General features: G+C 40.7%; 1 protein-coding gene across 3 annotated transcripts in view; it reads right to left on the minus strand.

The window, feature by feature from the left end:
- slc36a4 (solute carrier family 36 member 4) overlaps positions 1–7391 on the minus strand; it is a 269341-nt gene extending 261950 nt beyond the window's left edge. For all 3 annotated transcript variants that reach the window (XM_052026138.1, XM_052026139.1, XM_052026140.1), the window contains exon 1: positions 6669–7391. In XM_052026138.1, the coding sequence (XP_051882098.1) occupies positions 6669–6690 (22 nt within the window). In that variant the 5' untranslated portion in view covers positions 6691–7391. The remainder of the gene's footprint in view (positions 1–6668) is intronic.
- Between the last annotated feature and the right edge of the window lie 12447 nt (positions 7392–19838).

A 19838-nucleotide genomic window follows, 5' to 3' on the forward strand; every position in this document is an offset into this window, starting at 1 on the left:
AAATCTGTGGATACACCTCAAAAGAGCAGTGCATGCAAGACGGCCCAAGAATCTCAGAGAACTAGAAGCCTTTTGCAAGAAAGAATGGGCAAAAATCCCCCAAACAAGAATTGAAAGACTCTCAGCTGGCTACAGAAAGCGTTTACAAGCTGTGATACTTGCCAAAGGGGGTGTTACTAAGTACTGACCATGCAGGGTGCCCAAACTTTTGCTTCAGGCCCTTTTCCTTTTGTTATTTTGAAACTGTAAAAGATGGAAATAAAAGTAATCTTGCTTAAAATATTAAAGAAATGTGTCATCTTTAACTTTGCACCTTTTGGAAATCAGGTCATCATTTACTTGCTTAGCTATTCACAGTAACAGAAATTTTGACCAGGGGTACCCAAACTTTTGCATGCCACTGTATATATCCATAGAAGCCCTTGTTGTTTGTTTAGGTATTACTTACAAAAACAATTTTTCCCCACCTTTTTAGTCTCTCGTTCATGAAAAATTCCCAGTTTTCTAGCTTATCACTAGCCATTGCTATTTTCTCTGCTAAGTCTTTGATTTAATACTTACATTGATCTCCTTTATTAACTCCATCTTCCTCCTGAAATCCCTTGTTTTAAATTGGAATAAATTTCTGCTGAGTCTTATAAATTAGCTGTTAAATAGCTGCCATTACTCAACCACTGACCTATCCCTTAGCTATTACCCAGTCCACTCAAGGCAACACTAACTTCATACCACTATAATTGTCCTTATGTTGAAGATATTGTTTATGGACCCCAGGTGTTCAGATTCAAACTGGATCTGTAATTATATCATGTTCTGATCACTACTCTCTAGTGATTCTTAACCACAACAACTTTTATTAATCCAACCTCATTACACATGGTCATATCTACAATTGCCTTCCAGGACATATCCTATAACATATTGCACTAAGAAACAAGGCCTGACACTCTCCAGAGATTCCTCTTCCATGGTACCCTTGCCAGTTTGATAGTCCAATCAAAACACAGATTAAAACATGATAATTGCAGTAAAATACAGAAAAGAGAATGCAGAACCATAGAACCATACAGCACAAAACAGGCCCTTCGGCCCATGTTGTGCGTCAGAAGCTAGAATTGAGAGCAAAAAGCAAATTGCTGGAGGGATTTGGCAGATCAAGTAGCATCTGTGGAGGCGAAGGGATGGTCGAGTTTCAGGTCAAGGCCCTGCATCAGGACTGAGTGTAGAGGGAAGATAGCAAGTATAAAGAGGCAAGAGGGAGGGGAGAGGCAGCGGCTGGTAGGAGCGCAATTAAAAAGTAAATAAGAAAAGCAAAGGATGGGGGTGGATGATATAAATTATTGACAAGTAAAAATCAAAGAAAATTTATTTTAGTTCAAGTCAGTTTTATAAGTTAATAAAGTCCACAGAATAACTGTTTAGGTTACTGAATGATGGTGAGGGAAGTAGTGCAGGGACAGGTGTTACGCTTCCTACAGTTGCAGGGAAAAGTGCCAGGGGACAGGGAAGGATGAGCGAACCATGGAGTCAGAAAGTGGTTCCTGTGGAAAGTTGAAAGGGGTGTGCAGGGCAAGATGTGACTGGTGGCAGAATCCTGTTGCATCTGGATACAGAGGCTAGTAGGGAGGTGGATGATAAACTATCGACAAGTAAAAATCAAAGAATATGTACTTATTCAAAGTAAAATAAATTAATCCAGAGGACAACCAAGGTGGAGCCTATTAGGTTCCACGAAAGTAACCTGATGAGCAGAGGACAAATACTATATTTTACTCAGGCCTTGTGATTTATCCACTTTAAAAGATGCTAAATCCCTTAATATTTTCTTTTTTAAAGAACTGTTTATTCCATCCATTTCACACATCTTCCCTAACTGCAACATCTGCATCATCAGTCTTTTAGAAGACTGCTGCAAAGTATTTGTCCTCTGTCCAACTGGTTACTTTCGTGAAACCTATTAGGCTCCACTTTCTCCTTGGTTATCCTCTAGACTTTATTTGAAGTAAAATAAATTTTTTGATTTTTACTTGCCAATAGTTTAGCATACCATTCATCCCCCATCCTTGCCTCCTGATAAAAGATCTTCAACCCAAAATAGGAACTGTTTCTCCTTCCACAGATGCTGCCTGACTCGTGTTTCCAGTATTTTCTGCTTTCATCCCAATAAAAACTTACAAGATTTGTGAAGGCACATCATTGGAAAACCCCAATTAGTGGGTTACAACTTATTCATTCAGTCAAGCAATAATGACTCCATGGCAGAATATCCAGCAAATTACACCAAATTCAACCAGCAGAAACTTCCAAAACTGCACTTTCATGGACTGACAACATAACAATACTTGTATTTAGATTATGATTTAAATAATGTGCCAAAATATTCAGAATGGAAAATGTGTCTTACAAAAGTTATATATCCATCCACTTTGCCCCTGCTAAATGCATGCACTATTTCCTCCAACAACCAGACATATAACAAGTACTAATTTGCTCAGTTACAAAATTAACCCAACCACACTGATACAAACCAGATCAAAGCACTTAATTTTGTTTCATACTCATCCCAACCATCACTGTAACATTATCACACTCTTGATCTAATGGAGTATGAAACGCTGAATACTTATCAAGAGGACACTTGCAGTAATAAAGCAAATCATCTTGACTTGCATAAAGTACTGACAGACAGAGGACAGTCTGATCTACAGGCTGTTCCCAAGGACACAAAGACAAGCACCAAGTGCTGCTGGAAGATCACTAACTTGGTGAAAGGCACTCTTTTAGACTGCCCCAAAACTTGGTCTTCCAGTGCAATGAGATGTCCATGTGAATAGTGCCACTTGGCACATTGCAGGCTGCAGAAGTACATGCTAATGGATGCACTCAAGCTTGGTGCGGCTAACACAAAGGCTTTGGGGGAAGGATTGCAATCCGAGGTCTTGCTGCCGCTGGACACAGAGGCTGGTTCCTGTGTAACAGCCCCGCTAATACTTAAAGGGTATATTGTTTAAAGAGGCTCCATGAATGGTATTGGTGCTTTGTTCAAAGAATGTATTGACTTGATGATACTACAAATAGATTGACTTGGCAACATTATGAATGTAAAGAAAGTCATGTACTGTTTTGTATTTTTGTGCATATTTTTAAAAAAACTTGCACAAAGTCCTGAGCCAGACCAACATGGCAGTCTCAACATACAGATGCTGATACACTTAGATGGGTTCCGTGGGATTCATTCTCAGGTAGAGTTCAATTTCAAGAAAGCAGTTTTTCTTTGGGAGCATTTGCTTGCCCTGCCTATGTATGCAAGTTCAACAATATCCAAAAAAAGAATGGTGTTTATCAAAAAATAATGCTTGAACCTGTTTTGACAACATGATTAAAGTAAAAAAAAATTTAAGAATACAAGCTCCCTTTCTCATAATCAAGGAACAAGATCCCCAACAATACAAATGCTAGGCCATTTTCAGCTTGATAGCTAAAAGCAAAGAAACTCCAAACACTGGAAAGCTGAAATAAAAACAAAGGCTGGAAATACACAGCAGGTCTGTCAGCAACAATCAGAAAGGCTGGTTATCTGAAATTGCTAAACTTGAATGTTAATTCTGAAGACTATAAACTGGCAAGACAGAAGACAAGATGCTGTTCCTTTAGCTAACAGTGGTCCAAACAGAGATCAGAGTGCAAGTACGACAGAGAATTAAATTGACAAATGGAACCTCAGCATTACATATACAGACTTAATGAAGTGTTCTACAAAGTGGTCAACCAATCAGCATTTGGTTTTTCCCAACACATAGGAAACAACCTCACAGGCACAGAATGCAGCACACTAAATTACTGCTTTACTTAGAGTGTTTGGGTCCGTAGCTGGTGGGAGAGAAAAAGGCAGGTGTTTCTCCATCGCATGGTAAGATGGTGTTAGGAGAGTGGTGATGGAAATGGTAGAATGAACCAGGGGTCACAAAGGAAACAGTCCCTTTTAAATGCTGCGAGAGATGACAGAGGAGATGTGTCTCGTTTTACAATTAAGATGGCAAAAATTAGAGGATGATTCATCCAGGATCTAAATTTTCACTTGCACTTCTAATTTAATGATGCTGCAATGAATGCTGACAATGTGGTTTCCTGCACACCAAAGCCAAATGAGGCCCATGTTGTGCTGACCTTTAAACCACACCTGATACTATCTAACCCCTCCCTCCCACATATCCCCTCATTTTAAATTCCTCCATATGCTTATCTAACAATCTCTTGAATTTGACCAATGTACCAATGTACCTGCCTCCACCACTACCCCAGGCAGCACATTCCATGCCCCAACCACTCTGGGTGAAAAACCTCCCTCTGATATCTCCCTTGAACTTCCCACCCATTACTTTAAAGCCATGCCCTCTTGTATTGAGCATTGGTGCCTTGGGAAAGAGGCACTGGCTGTCCACTATCTAGTCCTCTTAATATTTTGTATACCTCTATCATGTCTCCCCTCATCCTCCTTCTCTCCAAAGAGTAAAGCCCTAGCTCCCTTAGTCTCTCCTCATAATCCATACTCTCCAAACCAGGCAGCATCCTGGTAAATCTCCTCTGCACCCTTTCCAATGCTTCCACATCCTTCTTATAATGAGGCGACCAGAACTGGACACAGTACTCTAAGTGTGGTCTAACCAGAATTTTGCAGAGCTGCATCATTACGTTGCAGCTCTTAAACTCGATCCCTCTACTTATGAAAGCTAACATCCCATAAGCTTTCTTAACTACCCTATCCACCTGTGAGGCAACTTTCAGTGATCTGTATATATGAACCCCCAGGTCTCTCTGTTCCTCCACACTACCCAGAATCCAGCCATTAACCTTGTAATCCACCTTGGAGTTTGTCCTTCCAAAGTGTACCACCTCACTTCTCCAGATTGAACTCCGTCTGCCACTTCTCAGCCCAGCTCTGCATCCTGTCAATATCCCTCTGCAATCTTCGACAGTCCTCCACACTATCCACAACACCACCGACCTTTGTGTCGTCTGCAAACTTGCTAAGCCACCTTTCTTCCCCCTCATCCAAGTCATTAATAAATATTACAAAAAGTAGAGGTCCCAGAACCGATCCATGTGGGACACCGCTACTACTTTGCATGACTACTTTGCAGAACACCTTTCAATCAGTGAGGATGACCCCAAGCTTCCAGCTGTCACTTTAACATTCCATCCTCTCCCACTTCAACTTCTGCCTTCTTATTGTTATATTAAAAAAAGCTTAACAGTTCTCAACATCAAATTCAATAATTTCAGATAACCAGCCATTCCAATTCTGGAACTGGACAAATCTAATGAAAGTTTAACCACCTGAAAAGTTAATCCAATTCCTCTTTCCACCACCTAACCTGCAGAGTTTTTTTTCAGCATTCTGTTTTTGTTTCAGATTTCCAACATCTGCAGTGACCTGCATTGGTTCCAGGTTTGTTTTTTCCTCACTTATTTTCATTTATATCCTCTTTAAATCTATCTAGCAAGACTTCACCACCCTGCCTCAGCCAGCACCATCACCACCATTGGTCTTTTGTGATCTCCATCCTATGTCAGATGTACCATTTGATCTCTACACCTCTTCTCTGCAATTTAAGTGTTTGTTTTAACTTTAGTTCAGATAATAGATCAACCTAAAACGGACTCTTTCCAGCTGCTGCCTGACCCATTGAGTACTTCCAGCATTCAATCTGGTTTGAAATCTAATTACAAAAAGCAAATTTCCAGCACAAAAATTCAAGAATATACAAAGTTACAGAAATAACCAATTTTCAAATGACTCAGTCCCATTTTCTTTTTAAAAAGACATAATGCTCAGTTATTTCACTGTAAATAATTACCTCTTACTGCCACTCTAAAACATTTTAAGCTGGAATTTTTGAAGACATGTTTATGACCCACACATGAAATACTTCAAAAACCAAGCTAGTTTTAAAAATAGAGCTGTCACAGGATGAGTGGTTGATTAAATGCCAGTTTACTTCATGAGGAACCAAGGAAGCATCAGCCTTATTAAGTTATTTTCTTTTCCTTACCACTCTAATAATGAGATAGTTTATAAGAATGTGCAAAGTTTCAAATGCTTTCCTTGTGTTTCTAACACATTTTTATTGGTTCTTTCATTGAGCATTAATGCTATTTCGTATCAGTTTCCACAAGTTGTTTATCACTCAATTCTTCACATTATGACACTGGCTGACCACACCTTTTAATGATGATTGGCAGCCAAGACATTTTTATTGCTTTAAACCATAACTGCACAACACACAGATCAAAGGTTCTATTTCAGATTAATCCTAATTTACACAATTATTTCTTAAAGTTTACATGGGCAACATTATGTGTTCATTAATAACACACTAAGGCAGAACCCTTTAAATGCCCTAGTACTGCCAGTATAATTGACAATAGAGTAATCGCTGCTAAAGTTTCTTTAGCAGCAAACGAATTGACGGTTCACATTTCAATCCTACAACCGGTTTCGATATAAAGATATATTTTGTTCCGCTTCCTTGCCAGCCCCCGGCTTTCCTGGAAGATGCTTCTTTCCACGACCACATTCACTCTCCGGAGCGAGCTGTGACAACACTTTGGCGCCATTACTTGGCTGCAGAAGGCTGGCCCGGGAAGAGCGCTGCCCTCTCACTCACCCATCTCCTCCCCGGCATCCATGGAAGCGCCACGTCACGGCACGGCACGGCAAGGCAAGGCACGGCAAGGCGTCCTCCCACAGCCCCACTTGTCTCAGACAAACCCTGAGCAACAAAACGGAGAAACGGGCACTGCAAAAAGGTAGACGAAGACACCAGGGGTTGCAAATGCTGGAATGTGGAACCAACGTCATTTATCTGAAGGAGGAAGGAGGTTCCCCTGCTGACAGTCGCCTAGCAATGAACGTAACCGAAGCCTATCTCGTTCCTTCCCAGCAACAGCAGGGCTGGAGGAGGCAAATTCAAATCAATGAAGGCAGAGCCGGCGCCGCCTTTCGATAACACAGCCGCCTTCATCCGAGATTCTTTGAAATACCATGGAGCTCTGTTTGCAACATCAATCGCAGACCTGACCCACGAATACTCGCATTTGCTGAAGCCACAAACTGGCCCCTGTTTCATCCGCAACCAGCGATTCAAACGAACTGGGGGTGGGGGACATGCGCAAACTAACGCCAGTTATGAACATGCGCAGTTGGAATCGGTGCTCTGTCACTTTTGGAGTTCGCCAAACGTGGAAGTTATTTTCTGACTTCTGGACTTTCAGAACATTATCCAAAAGATTACTTTTAAGGGGATGTTCAGTTTATTTTCCATATAGATTTTCTACTTGTTTGGTATAAATTGGTAATGGACGAAGTACCTGTTAATCTGGTTGATTTCGGTTTCTTCAGATGGACCTTCATTATAACCGTACTTTTGAACAGTGACTTATTGCTTACTAAGTTTAATAATAATAAGTTTTTGTCCATTGTGCCAATTAAAGTTATGGAATTGTTAACAATTCACTTTGTCACATTGGCACAAAGGGCAAAAGCTTGCTATTATAGAACTTAGTCGGCAACATGTTCCTGTTAAAAAATGCAGTTGTAATGGAACACAACTATAATGCATTCCACAAATAAGTGCAGGAGGGAATAACCTAATAAAAAGAACTAATGCAAATAAGGGCTACAAAGAGTTCTCCAATTATATTAATAATTACTTTAATTTTATCAGTGTAGTGTCACCAGTGACTTTTTAACTATCTTTGTCTCAATCAATCCATATTTCCTTGATTTTGCACCTTTCTGGATGTCTTCCATGTCAAAAGCTCATATATTATGCTCTGCTCCATATCTACATTTGCAGTTTCTATAATGATGATGACAATCAACACACACTGCTTTAGAGGTGGAAGAAGATTATCTCCTTCTGTCATTTCCCCTCCTTCTAATCCTTACTCCCCCCCCTTTTCTTGCACCATATAAATCAGACTCTCTTCACTCCCTGCTTCTTGCTCTTCTTTTCCTGACCCTTTGCTCTCCTCCTTCCTGTCTTCCCACCTCCTCAGCTGCATTCCACTGTTCTCCCTACTACATTCCTCACTTTCCAACGGTGAGAACATTTTCAGGAAAAGATTTGCTAGCTGCTGCCAGTCATCAGGAAAATTTTCAGTTGGCCATCAAATGCTGCATTAGCTGATTGAAATCTTTGTCATGGGGGTAGCATGGTTCACTCACCTGGAGTAAGGATAAATCCATCCTCTTGGCTTGGTAAAGGATGCAATGGGACTCAACAACTATCAGCAGTACACCAAGGGACAGGTGGGAGCTGCACACTTTCTGAAGCTTTCCGAAGAGGCCCACAAGGGATCCCTATCAGACCAAGGGCCTTGGACAGCTCAGCCCCTGACAATTGTTCACCCAACTTCAGGCAAAGAGTGGTTAGGATCTGGAATTTATCGCCTGCAAGGCTGGTGGAAACAGAATCAAACAGTGCCTTCAAAGAAATTTGAATTGACACTGAAATGAGAAAAAAAATTGTAGGGCTAGGGAGAATGAGCAGAGCATTGGAATGATGGGATTGCTCTCACTGGAGATGGCATAAATTCAATAGTCAGAATAGCCTCCTTCTCTGCTGTAACTACCCTATGAAATTGTTTATTTGGAGTCATACACTATAGAAACAGGCCCTTTGGCCCACCATATCAATCATTGAGCACCCATCTACACTAATCCCATTTATCAGCACCTTGTCCATAGCTTTTTATGCCTTTCTGATTCAAGTGCTCATTGAAATACCTCTTAAATGTGCTGAAGTACCTGCCTCCACCACCCACCCAGGCAGTGTGTCCCAGATTCCAACCAGCCTCGGGGTGAAAAAGTTTCCTTCTCAGATTCCCACTAAACCCCTTACCCTAAACCTATACCCTCTTATCTTAGACCTCTGCCCTGGGCAAAAGTTTTCTACCTTTCATCATTTTGTATACCTCCATCAGGTCCCCTCTCAAACCCCTTCTACTCCAAGGGAAATAAATCCAACCTATTCAGTCTTTTCTCCTAACTGAAATACTCCATTTGAATCTCTTCTGTAGCCTCAGTGCAATTACATCCTTCCACCAGAGCGGTGACCAGAACTGCATATAGTATTCCAGCTGTGGCTTAACCAATGATTTATAAAGTTGTGGCATAACCTCTCTGCTCTTACATTCTGTGTCCCAGCCAATGAAGGCAAATTTCCCATATGCCTTTTTCGTCATCTGTGTGCCACCTTCTTTGCCATCTCTGTGCCACCTTTAGCTTCCTATAACTTGTACATCAAGGTCCCTCTGTTCTTCAGTACACCCTAGGGTCCTTGTGTGTGTCTCTGCCTTATTAGTCCTCCCACCTTGCACTTATTAGAATTAAATTTCATCTGCAATTGCTCTGCCCACCTTGCCGACTAATCAATATCATCCTGTAACCTATAACTATCCTCCTCACTATCAACAACATCACCAATTATCATGTTATCTCCAACTTTCTAATCATAGCACCTACATTCATATCCAAATTATAAATATATATAACAAACAGTAAAGGTCCCAATGACACTGATCACAGGTTTCCAATCACAAAAACTACTCTCTATTATCACCCACTACCTCCTATTATTGAAGCAATTTTGGATCCAATTTGCTAACTTGCCCCGGATCACATGGAGTTTTAGGACGTGAACTTTTAGGACCAATTTCCCATGTAGGCCCTTGTCAAATGACTTACTGAAGTCCATCTAGACACATCAACTAAACCGTCCCCATCTATATAATTTGTTTCCCCTAACAAAACATGTTAAGTATCCTTAATTAATCCATACCTTTCCTAGTATAGATTAATCCTATCAGAATTAATCAGATCTTTTCCCGATAACTTCTCTACCACTGACGTTAGACTCACGGGCCTGTATTTACCTTGCTTATCCCTGTTGCTCCTCTTGAATAAAGGTACCACATTTGCTGTCCTCCAGTCATCTGTCACCTCACTTGTGGCCAGCAAAAATTTAAAAATCTCTGTCAGGGACCCAGCAATCTCCTCCCTTGCCTCCCATAGCAGTCTGCGATATATCTCTTCAGGCCCTGGGGATTTATCCACCTTTAAGCCTGCTTATGCATCTAATACTTCCTCCCTTTAATGGTAAATTGTTCTAGAATTTCACTGTCTCCCTCCGTGAAACTTCCAACTACAATATCTTTCTCCTTAATGAACACAGGTGAGAAATAGTTATTTAAGACCTCTCCTATGTCCTCTCACCCTCACACTAATTGCTCCTTTGATCCCTACTAGCCCCACTCTTTACCTGGTTCTCCTCTTGCCCTAATATACAAAAAATATTTTTGGATTTTTCTTAATCTTCTCTGCCAGTGACATTTTGTGCCCCCTCTTAGCCGTCCTTTTTTAAGTTCTCCTACACTTTCTATACTGTTTAAGAACTTCTCCTGGTTTCAGTTCTCTAGACCTGCCAGATGCTTCCTTTTTTCCTTTATCCAACCCTCAACATCCTTTACCTTTAACTCTTTTGGCAACATGTTCACCCTGAACTCTCACTATTTCACATTTAAATTACTCACTTGCCAGATGTAGACTTACCTGCAAGCAGCTGCACCCAGTCTACGTTTCCAGATCCTAACATGACATTAAAATTGTCCTTCCCATAATTCATGTTAGCAGGAGAGAAATATTGGGAGTATTTAAGAAATGACAATAAATGAGCTCACCAGCAATGCCCATATTCTCTGAACAAGGTTATAAAAATTTAGAATGTTGTCATAGTTTCTGCCACAATCTCCAAAAAGAATTTTGATGCTTCTCAACGCTGTGACGCAAGTTTCTACTGCCCTCTGTACTAAACTGTACTTTGAACAGCAATTCAAATGCACAGTAACATAAGAAGCTGCAGAGAGTAGTGGACTCAGCCCAATACATCACAGGCACATCCTTCCCCACCATTGGTAGTCTCTACAGCAGGTGCTGCCTCAAGAAGGCAACATCTATCATCAAAGATCCCCACCATCTGGGCCACACCATCTTCTTGTAGCTACCATCAGGCAAAGGTACAGAAGCCTGAAGTTCCACACTACCAGGTTCTAGAACAATTATTTCCTTTCAACCATTCATTTCTTGAACCAACCTGCACAATACTAGTCCTCAGTATAGCAACACAATGACCACTTTGCACTACAATGGACTTTTTTTTTGTTCCAATTGTGTTCTTTCTTGTATAATTTTGTATAATTTATGTTTAATTTATGTTTTTCTTATGAATTTGGTCAAATGGCAAATGGAAAACAGAATAACAAAATAATGAGGTGCTGCCATTAATTTCAACAGGATTTATATTATTCAGTTTGATTATTTCCTTGTTCTCAGCCTCACTACCCCCTTCCCTATCTTGCCATAAATATTGGGGCCAAAGTCTCCTGGATGTAAATTACATATGTGACCAGTTAATCTGCTTTTTTACAATGTTAGTGTATAGATAAATCTCAGTTTGAAATGGGATGAAGCCCCTTCTCTTCAAATTGTCATAAAGACAGACAGTGTGGAAGCAGACCATTTTGCCACCAAGTAGACATGAATCATTTACATTAATCCCATTTTTTATTCTCTTCTCAATCTCATCAATTCCACTCAGATTCTACCACTCACCTGTACACTAGGGGTAATTTGCATTGGCAAGTTAAACTACCAGCCTACACGTCTGAGAAGTGGGAGGAAACTGAAGCACCCAGAGGAAAGCCATGTGGTCACAGGGAGAATGTGCAAACTCTACATAGACAGCACCCAAAGATTAGTGAAATGAGATTTTTAATTTAGGAACTGTCACCATATGCTCTGCATCCATCTGGTGACTGTTTGAACTTCTGTCACTGACAACTCAATTCCTTTGCCGCTTGCAGAAAACAGAGCTAAGCCCGAGGGAAGAGGGGTAGGATTCATGGTAGAATACCATAAGCTATTCAGCTGACTGATGAAGAAGAGAAGATCTCAAGAAAAGTGGCTTATCTGCAATGCTTTCTGTCAAATACAGAGTAAGCAAGAGCTCAAAGATAATTGGTGTTAAGTATCTCTTCCTGCAACTGCCCATATTATTTCATCACAGAATGAGAGGACTGAGCATAGTGATTGTCCAAATTGTTATTTTCCATGGCCAATTCACATTGCAAACAAAGTGCACCAGTTGTAGAGGGACTGAATCTTGACAGTGAAGGATGTTGTGCTTTAACCTGGATGGTGGTGAATTTTGTAAGAGTTGGTGGAGCTATAATCACCCAGGGAAATGAAAAGTGTTCCATCATATTCTTAACTTTTGCCTTGTGGTTGTTGAAAACATAACTACACTACTTAGGAAAGGAAGGGGAAGGAAAATGGAATTGTAGACCATTTAGCCTGATGTCAGTTGTAGGGAAAATACTGGAATCTATTAATAACCATGTGGCATGTGGAAAATAATAACAGGATTAGGTAAAATCAACATGGATTTATGAAAGGAATATCATGTTTGACAATTCATAACAAATTTTGAAGTTGCAAATAACACAGCAGTTAAGGGATAACCAGTTGATACAGTGTATATACATTTTCAGAAGAACTTCAATGAGATGCCACACTAGAGATTATTACAGAAAATTAGAATGCACAGGTTTGGGGATAACATACAGGCATAGTTGAACAATGGTTAGCAGACAAAAAACAGAGATTAGGAATAAAGGTGCCTTTTTTAGGCTGGGAGACTGTGACCAATGGGGTGTTGGAAAAGACTACTGCTAGTGCACCAGTGTTCACAACCTATATCAATGATTTGAAAGTTAATATTTGGAAGTTTTCTGATAATATACAGCTGAGTTGGCAATATGGACTGTAAGGAGGATCCTGAGAGGCTTCAGGGAGATAGAGACACGTTAAGTCAATGAGCAAAGACATGGCAAATGGGATATACGGAAAAATGAGGTTATACACATTGGCAAAAAAAAAATAGAAAGGCATCGTAATTTATTAAATTGTGAGAGACTGAAAGTATTGATGTCCAGAGGGACTTAAGTCTCCATGTGCACAGATCACTGACAGCTAACATGCTGGTTCAGCAATCAAATAAGACCATAACACCATAAGACATAGGAGCAGAATTAGACCATTCAACCCATCGAGTCCACTCCACCATTTGATCATGGCTGATTTATTTTTCCCTCTCAACCCCATTCTCCTGCCTTTTCCCCATAACCTTTGACACCCTTACTAATCAAGAACCTATCAACCTCTGCTTAAATATAGATAGAACATAGAACAATTACAGCACAATTCAGGCCCTTCGGCCCACAAAGCTGCGCCGAACATGTCCCTACCCTAGAAATTACTAGGCTTACCCATAGCCCTCTATTTTACTCAGCTCCATATACCAATCTAACAGTCTCTTGAAAGACCCTAATGTATCAGCCTCCACAATTTCCAGCAGCCCATTCCACGCACTCACCACTCTGAGTAAAAAAAAACTTACCCCTGACATCTCCTCTATATCTACTCCCCAGCACCTTAAACCTATGTCCTCTTGTGGCCATCAATTCAGCCCTGGGGAAAAGCCTCTGACTATCTACCCTATTAATACCTCTCATCATCTTATTCACCTCTATCAGGTCCCCCCCATCCTCCATCTCTCCAAGGAGAAAAGGCCGAGTTCCCTCAACCTGCTTTCAGAAGGCATGCTCTGCATCCCAGGCAGCATCCTTGTAAATCTCCTCTGCACCCTCTCTATGGCTTCCACATCTTTCCTGTAGTGAGGCAACAACTGAGCACAGTACTCCAAGTGGGGTCTGACCAGGGACCTATATAGCTGCAACAATACCTCACGGCTCCTAAATTCAATTCCCCGATTGATGAGGGACAATACACCATATGCCTTCTTAACCACAGAGTCAACCTGCGCCGCCACTTTGACCATCCTATGGACTCGGACCCCAAGATCCCTCTGATCCTCCACACTGCCAAGAGTCCTACCATTAAGATTATATTCCGCCAACATATTTGACCTACCAAAATGAACCACTTCACATTTATCTGGGTTGAACTGCATCTGCCACTTCTCAGCCCAAAACTTGGGCCATTGACTTGGCCTCCACAGCCGTCTGTGGCAATGAATTCCACAAATTCACCGCCCTCTGGCTAAAGAAATTCCTCCTCATCTCTGTTGTAAAAGGATGTCCTTCTATTCTGAGGCTGTGCCTTCTGGTCCTGGACTCTCCCATTACTGGAAACATCCTCCCCACGTCGGTTTCAATGAGATCCCCCCTCATCCTTCTAAACTCCAGCGAGCACATGACCAGAGCCGTCAAACCTCCTCATACATTAACCCTTTCACCCCTGGGATCATTCTCGTAAATCTCCTCTGGACCCCCTCCAGTGCCACACATCCTTCCTTAGATATGGGGCCCAAAACTGCTCACAATACTCCAAATGTGGTCCGACCAACACCTTATAAAACTTCAGCATTAAATCCTTGCCTTTATGTTCTAATCTTCTTGAAATGAATGTTAATATCGAATTTGCCTTCCTTACTAGCGACTCAACCTGCAAGTTAACCTTTAGGGAATCCTGCACTAGGACTCCCAAGTCCCTTTGCACCTCTGATTTCTGAATTCGCTCCCCATTTAGAAAATAGTCTATACCTTTATTCCTTCTACCGAAGTACATAACCATACACTTCCCTACACTGTATTCCATCTGCCACTTCTTTACCCATTCTCCCAACCTGTCTAAGTTCTTTTGCAGACTCCCTGCTTCCTCAACACTACCTGCTCCTCCACTTATCTTTATATCATCCACAAACTTGGCCACAAATCCATCAATTCCATCATCCAGATCATTAACATATAATGTGAAAAGTAGCGGACCCAACACCGACCACTGCGGAACACCACTAGTTACCAGCAGCCAACCAGGGAAGGCCCCCTTTATTCCCACTCCTTGCCTTCTGCCAGTCCGCCAATCTTCTATCCATGCTAGTACCTTTCCTGTAATACCATGGGCTCCTATCTTGTTTAGTAGCCTCATGTGCAGCACCTTGTCAAAGGCTGAAAATTAAGAAAGTGAATGGTGCTGGCCTTTAATACAAGAGGACTCACATACAAGAGTTGAGATGTATTGCTCCAACTATACAGAGTCCCGGTGAGACCACATCTAGAATATTGTGTACAGGTTCAGTCTTCCTAACTATGGAAGGATATGCTTTCCAATAGAAGGAGCACAGCAAAGGTTGACCAGTTTCCTGGGTTGACGGGTTTGCTGTACAAGAAGTATTTAAGCAAACTCTATTGAATTCAGAAGAATCAAAGGTTATTTCATTGAAATGTACAAAATTTTTCTGGCACTTGACAGGTTAGATGAAGAAATGGTGTTTCTCCACAAGGATATGGGGTTGACTACTCCAGACAGAGACGAGGAGAAATTTCTCCACCCAAAAGTGCTACAGGGATCCAGTCACTGAATATATTCAAGAGGAGGACTGACAGATTTTTAAATATTAAGGGAATCAAGGGAACTAGGGTTAATGTGCGGAAACAGCACCAAGATGAAAGATCAGCCATGACCTGGATCCGCTTTAATTTGCCTATCGCCACAACAGTTGAACAGCAGATGAGGTTTCTCTAGCTCTTCACTCTGCTCTGGACCATCTGGACAACAAAAACTCATATGTCAGACTGCTGTTCATCGACTACAGCTTGGTGTTCAACACAATCATCCTATCCAAACTCATTATCAAATTTCAAGACCTGGGCCTCTGTACCTCTCTCTGCAACTGGATACTCGACTTCCGCATCAGCAGACATCAATCAGTGAGGATTGGTAACAACATTTCCTCCTTGCTGATCATCAACAGAGGTGAACCTTAAGGCTGTGTGTTTAGCCCCCTGCTCTACCCTCTATACACACATGACTGTGTGGCTAAGCACAGCTCCAATGCCATCTTCAAATTCGCTGACGACACTACTGTTGTTGGACAAATCACAGGTGGCGATGAGTCAGCTTACCAGAGCAAGATACGACACCTGGTTGAGTAGTGCCTCAGCAACAACCTCTCGCTCAACATCAGCAAAACTAAAGAGCTGATTGTTGACTTCAGGAAGGTGAAGAAAGGAAAACATGCACCAGTCTACATTGGGGGATCGGTGGTGGAGAGAGTCAGCAGCTTTAAAATCCTGAGCAATAACATATCAGATGACTTGTCCTTGGCCAAGCACATGGATGCAATCACAAGGAAGGTGTGCCAGCGTTGTTACTTTCTTGGGAGGTTAAGGAGGTTCAGCTTGTCACTGAACACTCTAACAAACTTCTACAGATACACTGTTGAAAGTATCATGACTGGTAGCATCATGGTCTGGTAAGGCAATTCAAATGCACAAGAACATATGAAGTTGCAGAGAGTAGTGGACTCTGCCCAATACACCATGGGCTGCCTCAAGAAGGCAACATCCATCATCAAAGATCCCCACCATCTGGGCTATGCTATCTTCTCATAGCTACCACTGGGCAGAACGTACAGGAGCCTGAAGTTCCTCACCACCAGGTTCAAGAACAGCTACTTCCCTTTAATCATTCCGTTCTTGAACCAACCGGCAAAACCCTAATCACTACAGCTTAGCAACACTATGACCACTTTGATCACTTTGCACTAAAATGGACTTCTGCTTTTAATTGTGTTCTTTCTTGTTAAAATTGTGTATGATTTATGTTTAATTTGTTTTTCTTGTGGATGCTGCTTATATGATGCTATGTGCCTGTGATGCTGCTGCAAGTAAGCTTTGCATTGCACCTGTGCATACATGTACTGTACTTGTGCATATGACAATAAACTCCACTTTGACTTTGATTTTATAGAATGGCAAAGCATGTTCGAGGAACTGACTGGCCTACTCTGCCTTGTATTTCTTATGTTCTTATGTAAATGTCTAAGAACTGAAAATATACTAAAGAATACCCAACACAGATTTCAAAAGGGAAGATCATGTTTGAAAAATGAACTGAGTACACAACAGTCATCTGGAAATTAACTGATTAAATCTTCCAAGGGTAAAAGATCATTTGAGCAACTTGGGGATTAATTTATCACAATGTTACTAGTTTTATCAATTCTTAATATATATTGATAATGGAAGTTTATAATATTTGGAGCGATGTGTTCAGAGTATTTTAGGATTTTCTGTGAATTTCAATGTACTACTGAAATGTTCTTATTTGATTATCATTTCATTTCTATTACCAAGTGATAAGTCTTATCAATAACTCAATAAATTAATCTGTTGGAAATGAAAAATTAGTATTGGAAAAGATTAATATTGGTCTGGAGACAGGTCTTGATACATATTAGGGCTACATGCTTAAATTTTGTGAATTAATTTCTAACTATTGATCCCTCTGTTTTCTTCAAAGGATGAAAACGTAACTTTATTCAAATAAAGTTCATGTAAAAAGGAGTCTGATCTGTAACAAAACATGGTGAGATGTCAGATGTAGAGTATGAGGTTTTTAATCACCTGTATAGCTTGAAAATAAAAAAATGGGTAATTGTTCATACGAGAAGATGGTATACTAAGTCACATTTCTGTCAGCTTCACAGTAAGTAGGGAAATTGCTGCAGGAGAGCTTTAATGTGCTCTCTTCATCTCACAATTTACACAAGAGTCTTCAATGATGAATAAGATAACTGAACATAATCCAGCTAACAGTGCAAATGCTAGGGATGCAACTCAATACATACCTGACCAGACTTTTTTAAACCATAATGTGAAAGAATCACAGACCTAAGTCTCGAGTTATATGCACATGTTGGAGAACTTAGGTTGTGTAATACACTTCTGTTTAGACACTACATGGCTAGCTGAAGCTTATATAAGACCAAGATATGAATATATGCTTCCAAAAGGAAACATGGCAGATGTATGCACACACTCAATTTGTATCCAGAGGTCCTGGGCACTGATCTGGGTTAAAATGAGTTTGAATCACACTATGGCAGCTGAGGAATTTAAATTCAATTAGTTAAATAACTCTAGAAGAAAGAGCCAGTAACAGTAATAGTGACCATGAAACTATTGGATCGTTGTAAAAACCATCTGTTTCATATGTTCTCAAGAGAAGGAAATCTGACATCCTTATCTGGTCTGGTCTAAATGTGAACGCAATCCTTTGCCACATTGTGGTTTATTCTTAACTGTTGCCTGAAATGGCCTAGAGATCTCTCAGTCCAGGACCAATATGGAATGGACTATAAATACCGGACAAAAAAAGACAAAGCATGACCAAGCACTGCTGGCAATTTGCAAAGCAGGCAGATTCTGATGTCATTCAGTGTTAACAAACCACTCCAACCTCCCCTTGATCTTCCACTCAACTAAACACATCATTATACAAAATAAAAAGCCCTACCCAATTGATTGCACTGAGCCATAACAATCGGGGGCTAGGTCAAGCTGAGTCGAGCTGGGAGTGCTTAGCAGACTCACTCACTGAGTCAGTGAGCCGCCAGCTCGCTCCACATCTCAGCTGTTTCTGCAATTCTCTCCCACAAAGTTTTCATTTATTTCCAACTTTAAACAGTTCAGGTTATAAACAGTTCTCAAGACAGAATATCAGAGGACTACACATAACCATAATTTCAATTCCCCATTTATTAATGGTCCCACAACTTCTCTTCCCTCTGTTAATGAACTACACAGCAGCTGCATGGCCACAATACAAAAATAGAAGTCTCTAGAATATAAAGTATTGCAAACCAAATTTATACTCCAGACATGGCATTCAAAAATTAACAAATCACACATGTGCATACCCTTGGTATTTATGCTATGGTTCCAATGCAGTCCTACTTCAATTCCCATAGCACGGGGAAAGAAAGCTGTTCACTTTCAATGGGGGAGATTGCAAATAGCATTCATGACAATTTCAAACAGCTGTGTTTGGATCCAAAGCAGTAAATGCTGGAAAATTTCAGAAGGTCAGGCAACATCTGTCAAAAGAAAAAGAGTGTTAATATTTCAGGTCAAAATGAATTTCTCTTCTGGGAGAGAAAACAAGTTAGCTTTAAATTGCAGAAAGGGTGAAGAAGAGATGTGTTGTAACCATGAATAAGCCATTGGAGACTGAGGCTGACAGATGTAAATGTCTTTATTCATCATGACAAGCAGGCATTCTCTTGGAGACACTCTCAGTAAGATCTCTCCAAAGTCAAAGTACATCAAGTTTTTATACTCTTAAGAACAAAGAAAACGGCAGGTAGTTCAACACAATTTCCATAGCTACTATGACATTGTTTACTTCAATATCTTGAGTCCAACAAATGGTTCCATTGATTTACATATTTGCAATTGGAGAACACTACACCTGACAAGATACCTCTAAATGTTCAAACACCTTTTCTGGGACAAAGTAATTCACATTAATGGTCTCAAAGCATCTTAGGATAGAGAACACAGACATCCAAAATTAGTGTTGCGAGGGATGACTATCTGGGTACACAAATATGCTAATTATTGATAGTCAAAGCAAATATGCCTATGACCATGGTTGATGTGTAAAATGACAAAATAAGTCTGGTCTGGAACCTTCTTTGATTTGTGACACAATGATGCAAAATAAACTTAGATGAAGGTGACTGATGCCTGGTTTGATGGAGACCAATTAACATTCCGCCCTTGTCTTACTTTGGTTGATGCATATGAGAACGTCTCATGGTAGTGTCAGTTTGCAAACCATATCTCTTGGGCTGTGGGCCAGTAGCCTGTGCTCTGTAGACAGTATTGTTTGTTTACACACCTGTCCTTAA

This window comes from Pristis pectinata, chromosome 11 (assembly GCF_009764475.1).
Source record: "Pristis pectinata isolate sPriPec2 chromosome 11, sPriPec2.1.pri, whole genome shotgun sequence".
NCBI lineage: Eukaryota > Metazoa > Chordata > Chondrichthyes > Rhinopristiformes > Pristidae > Pristis > Pristis pectinata.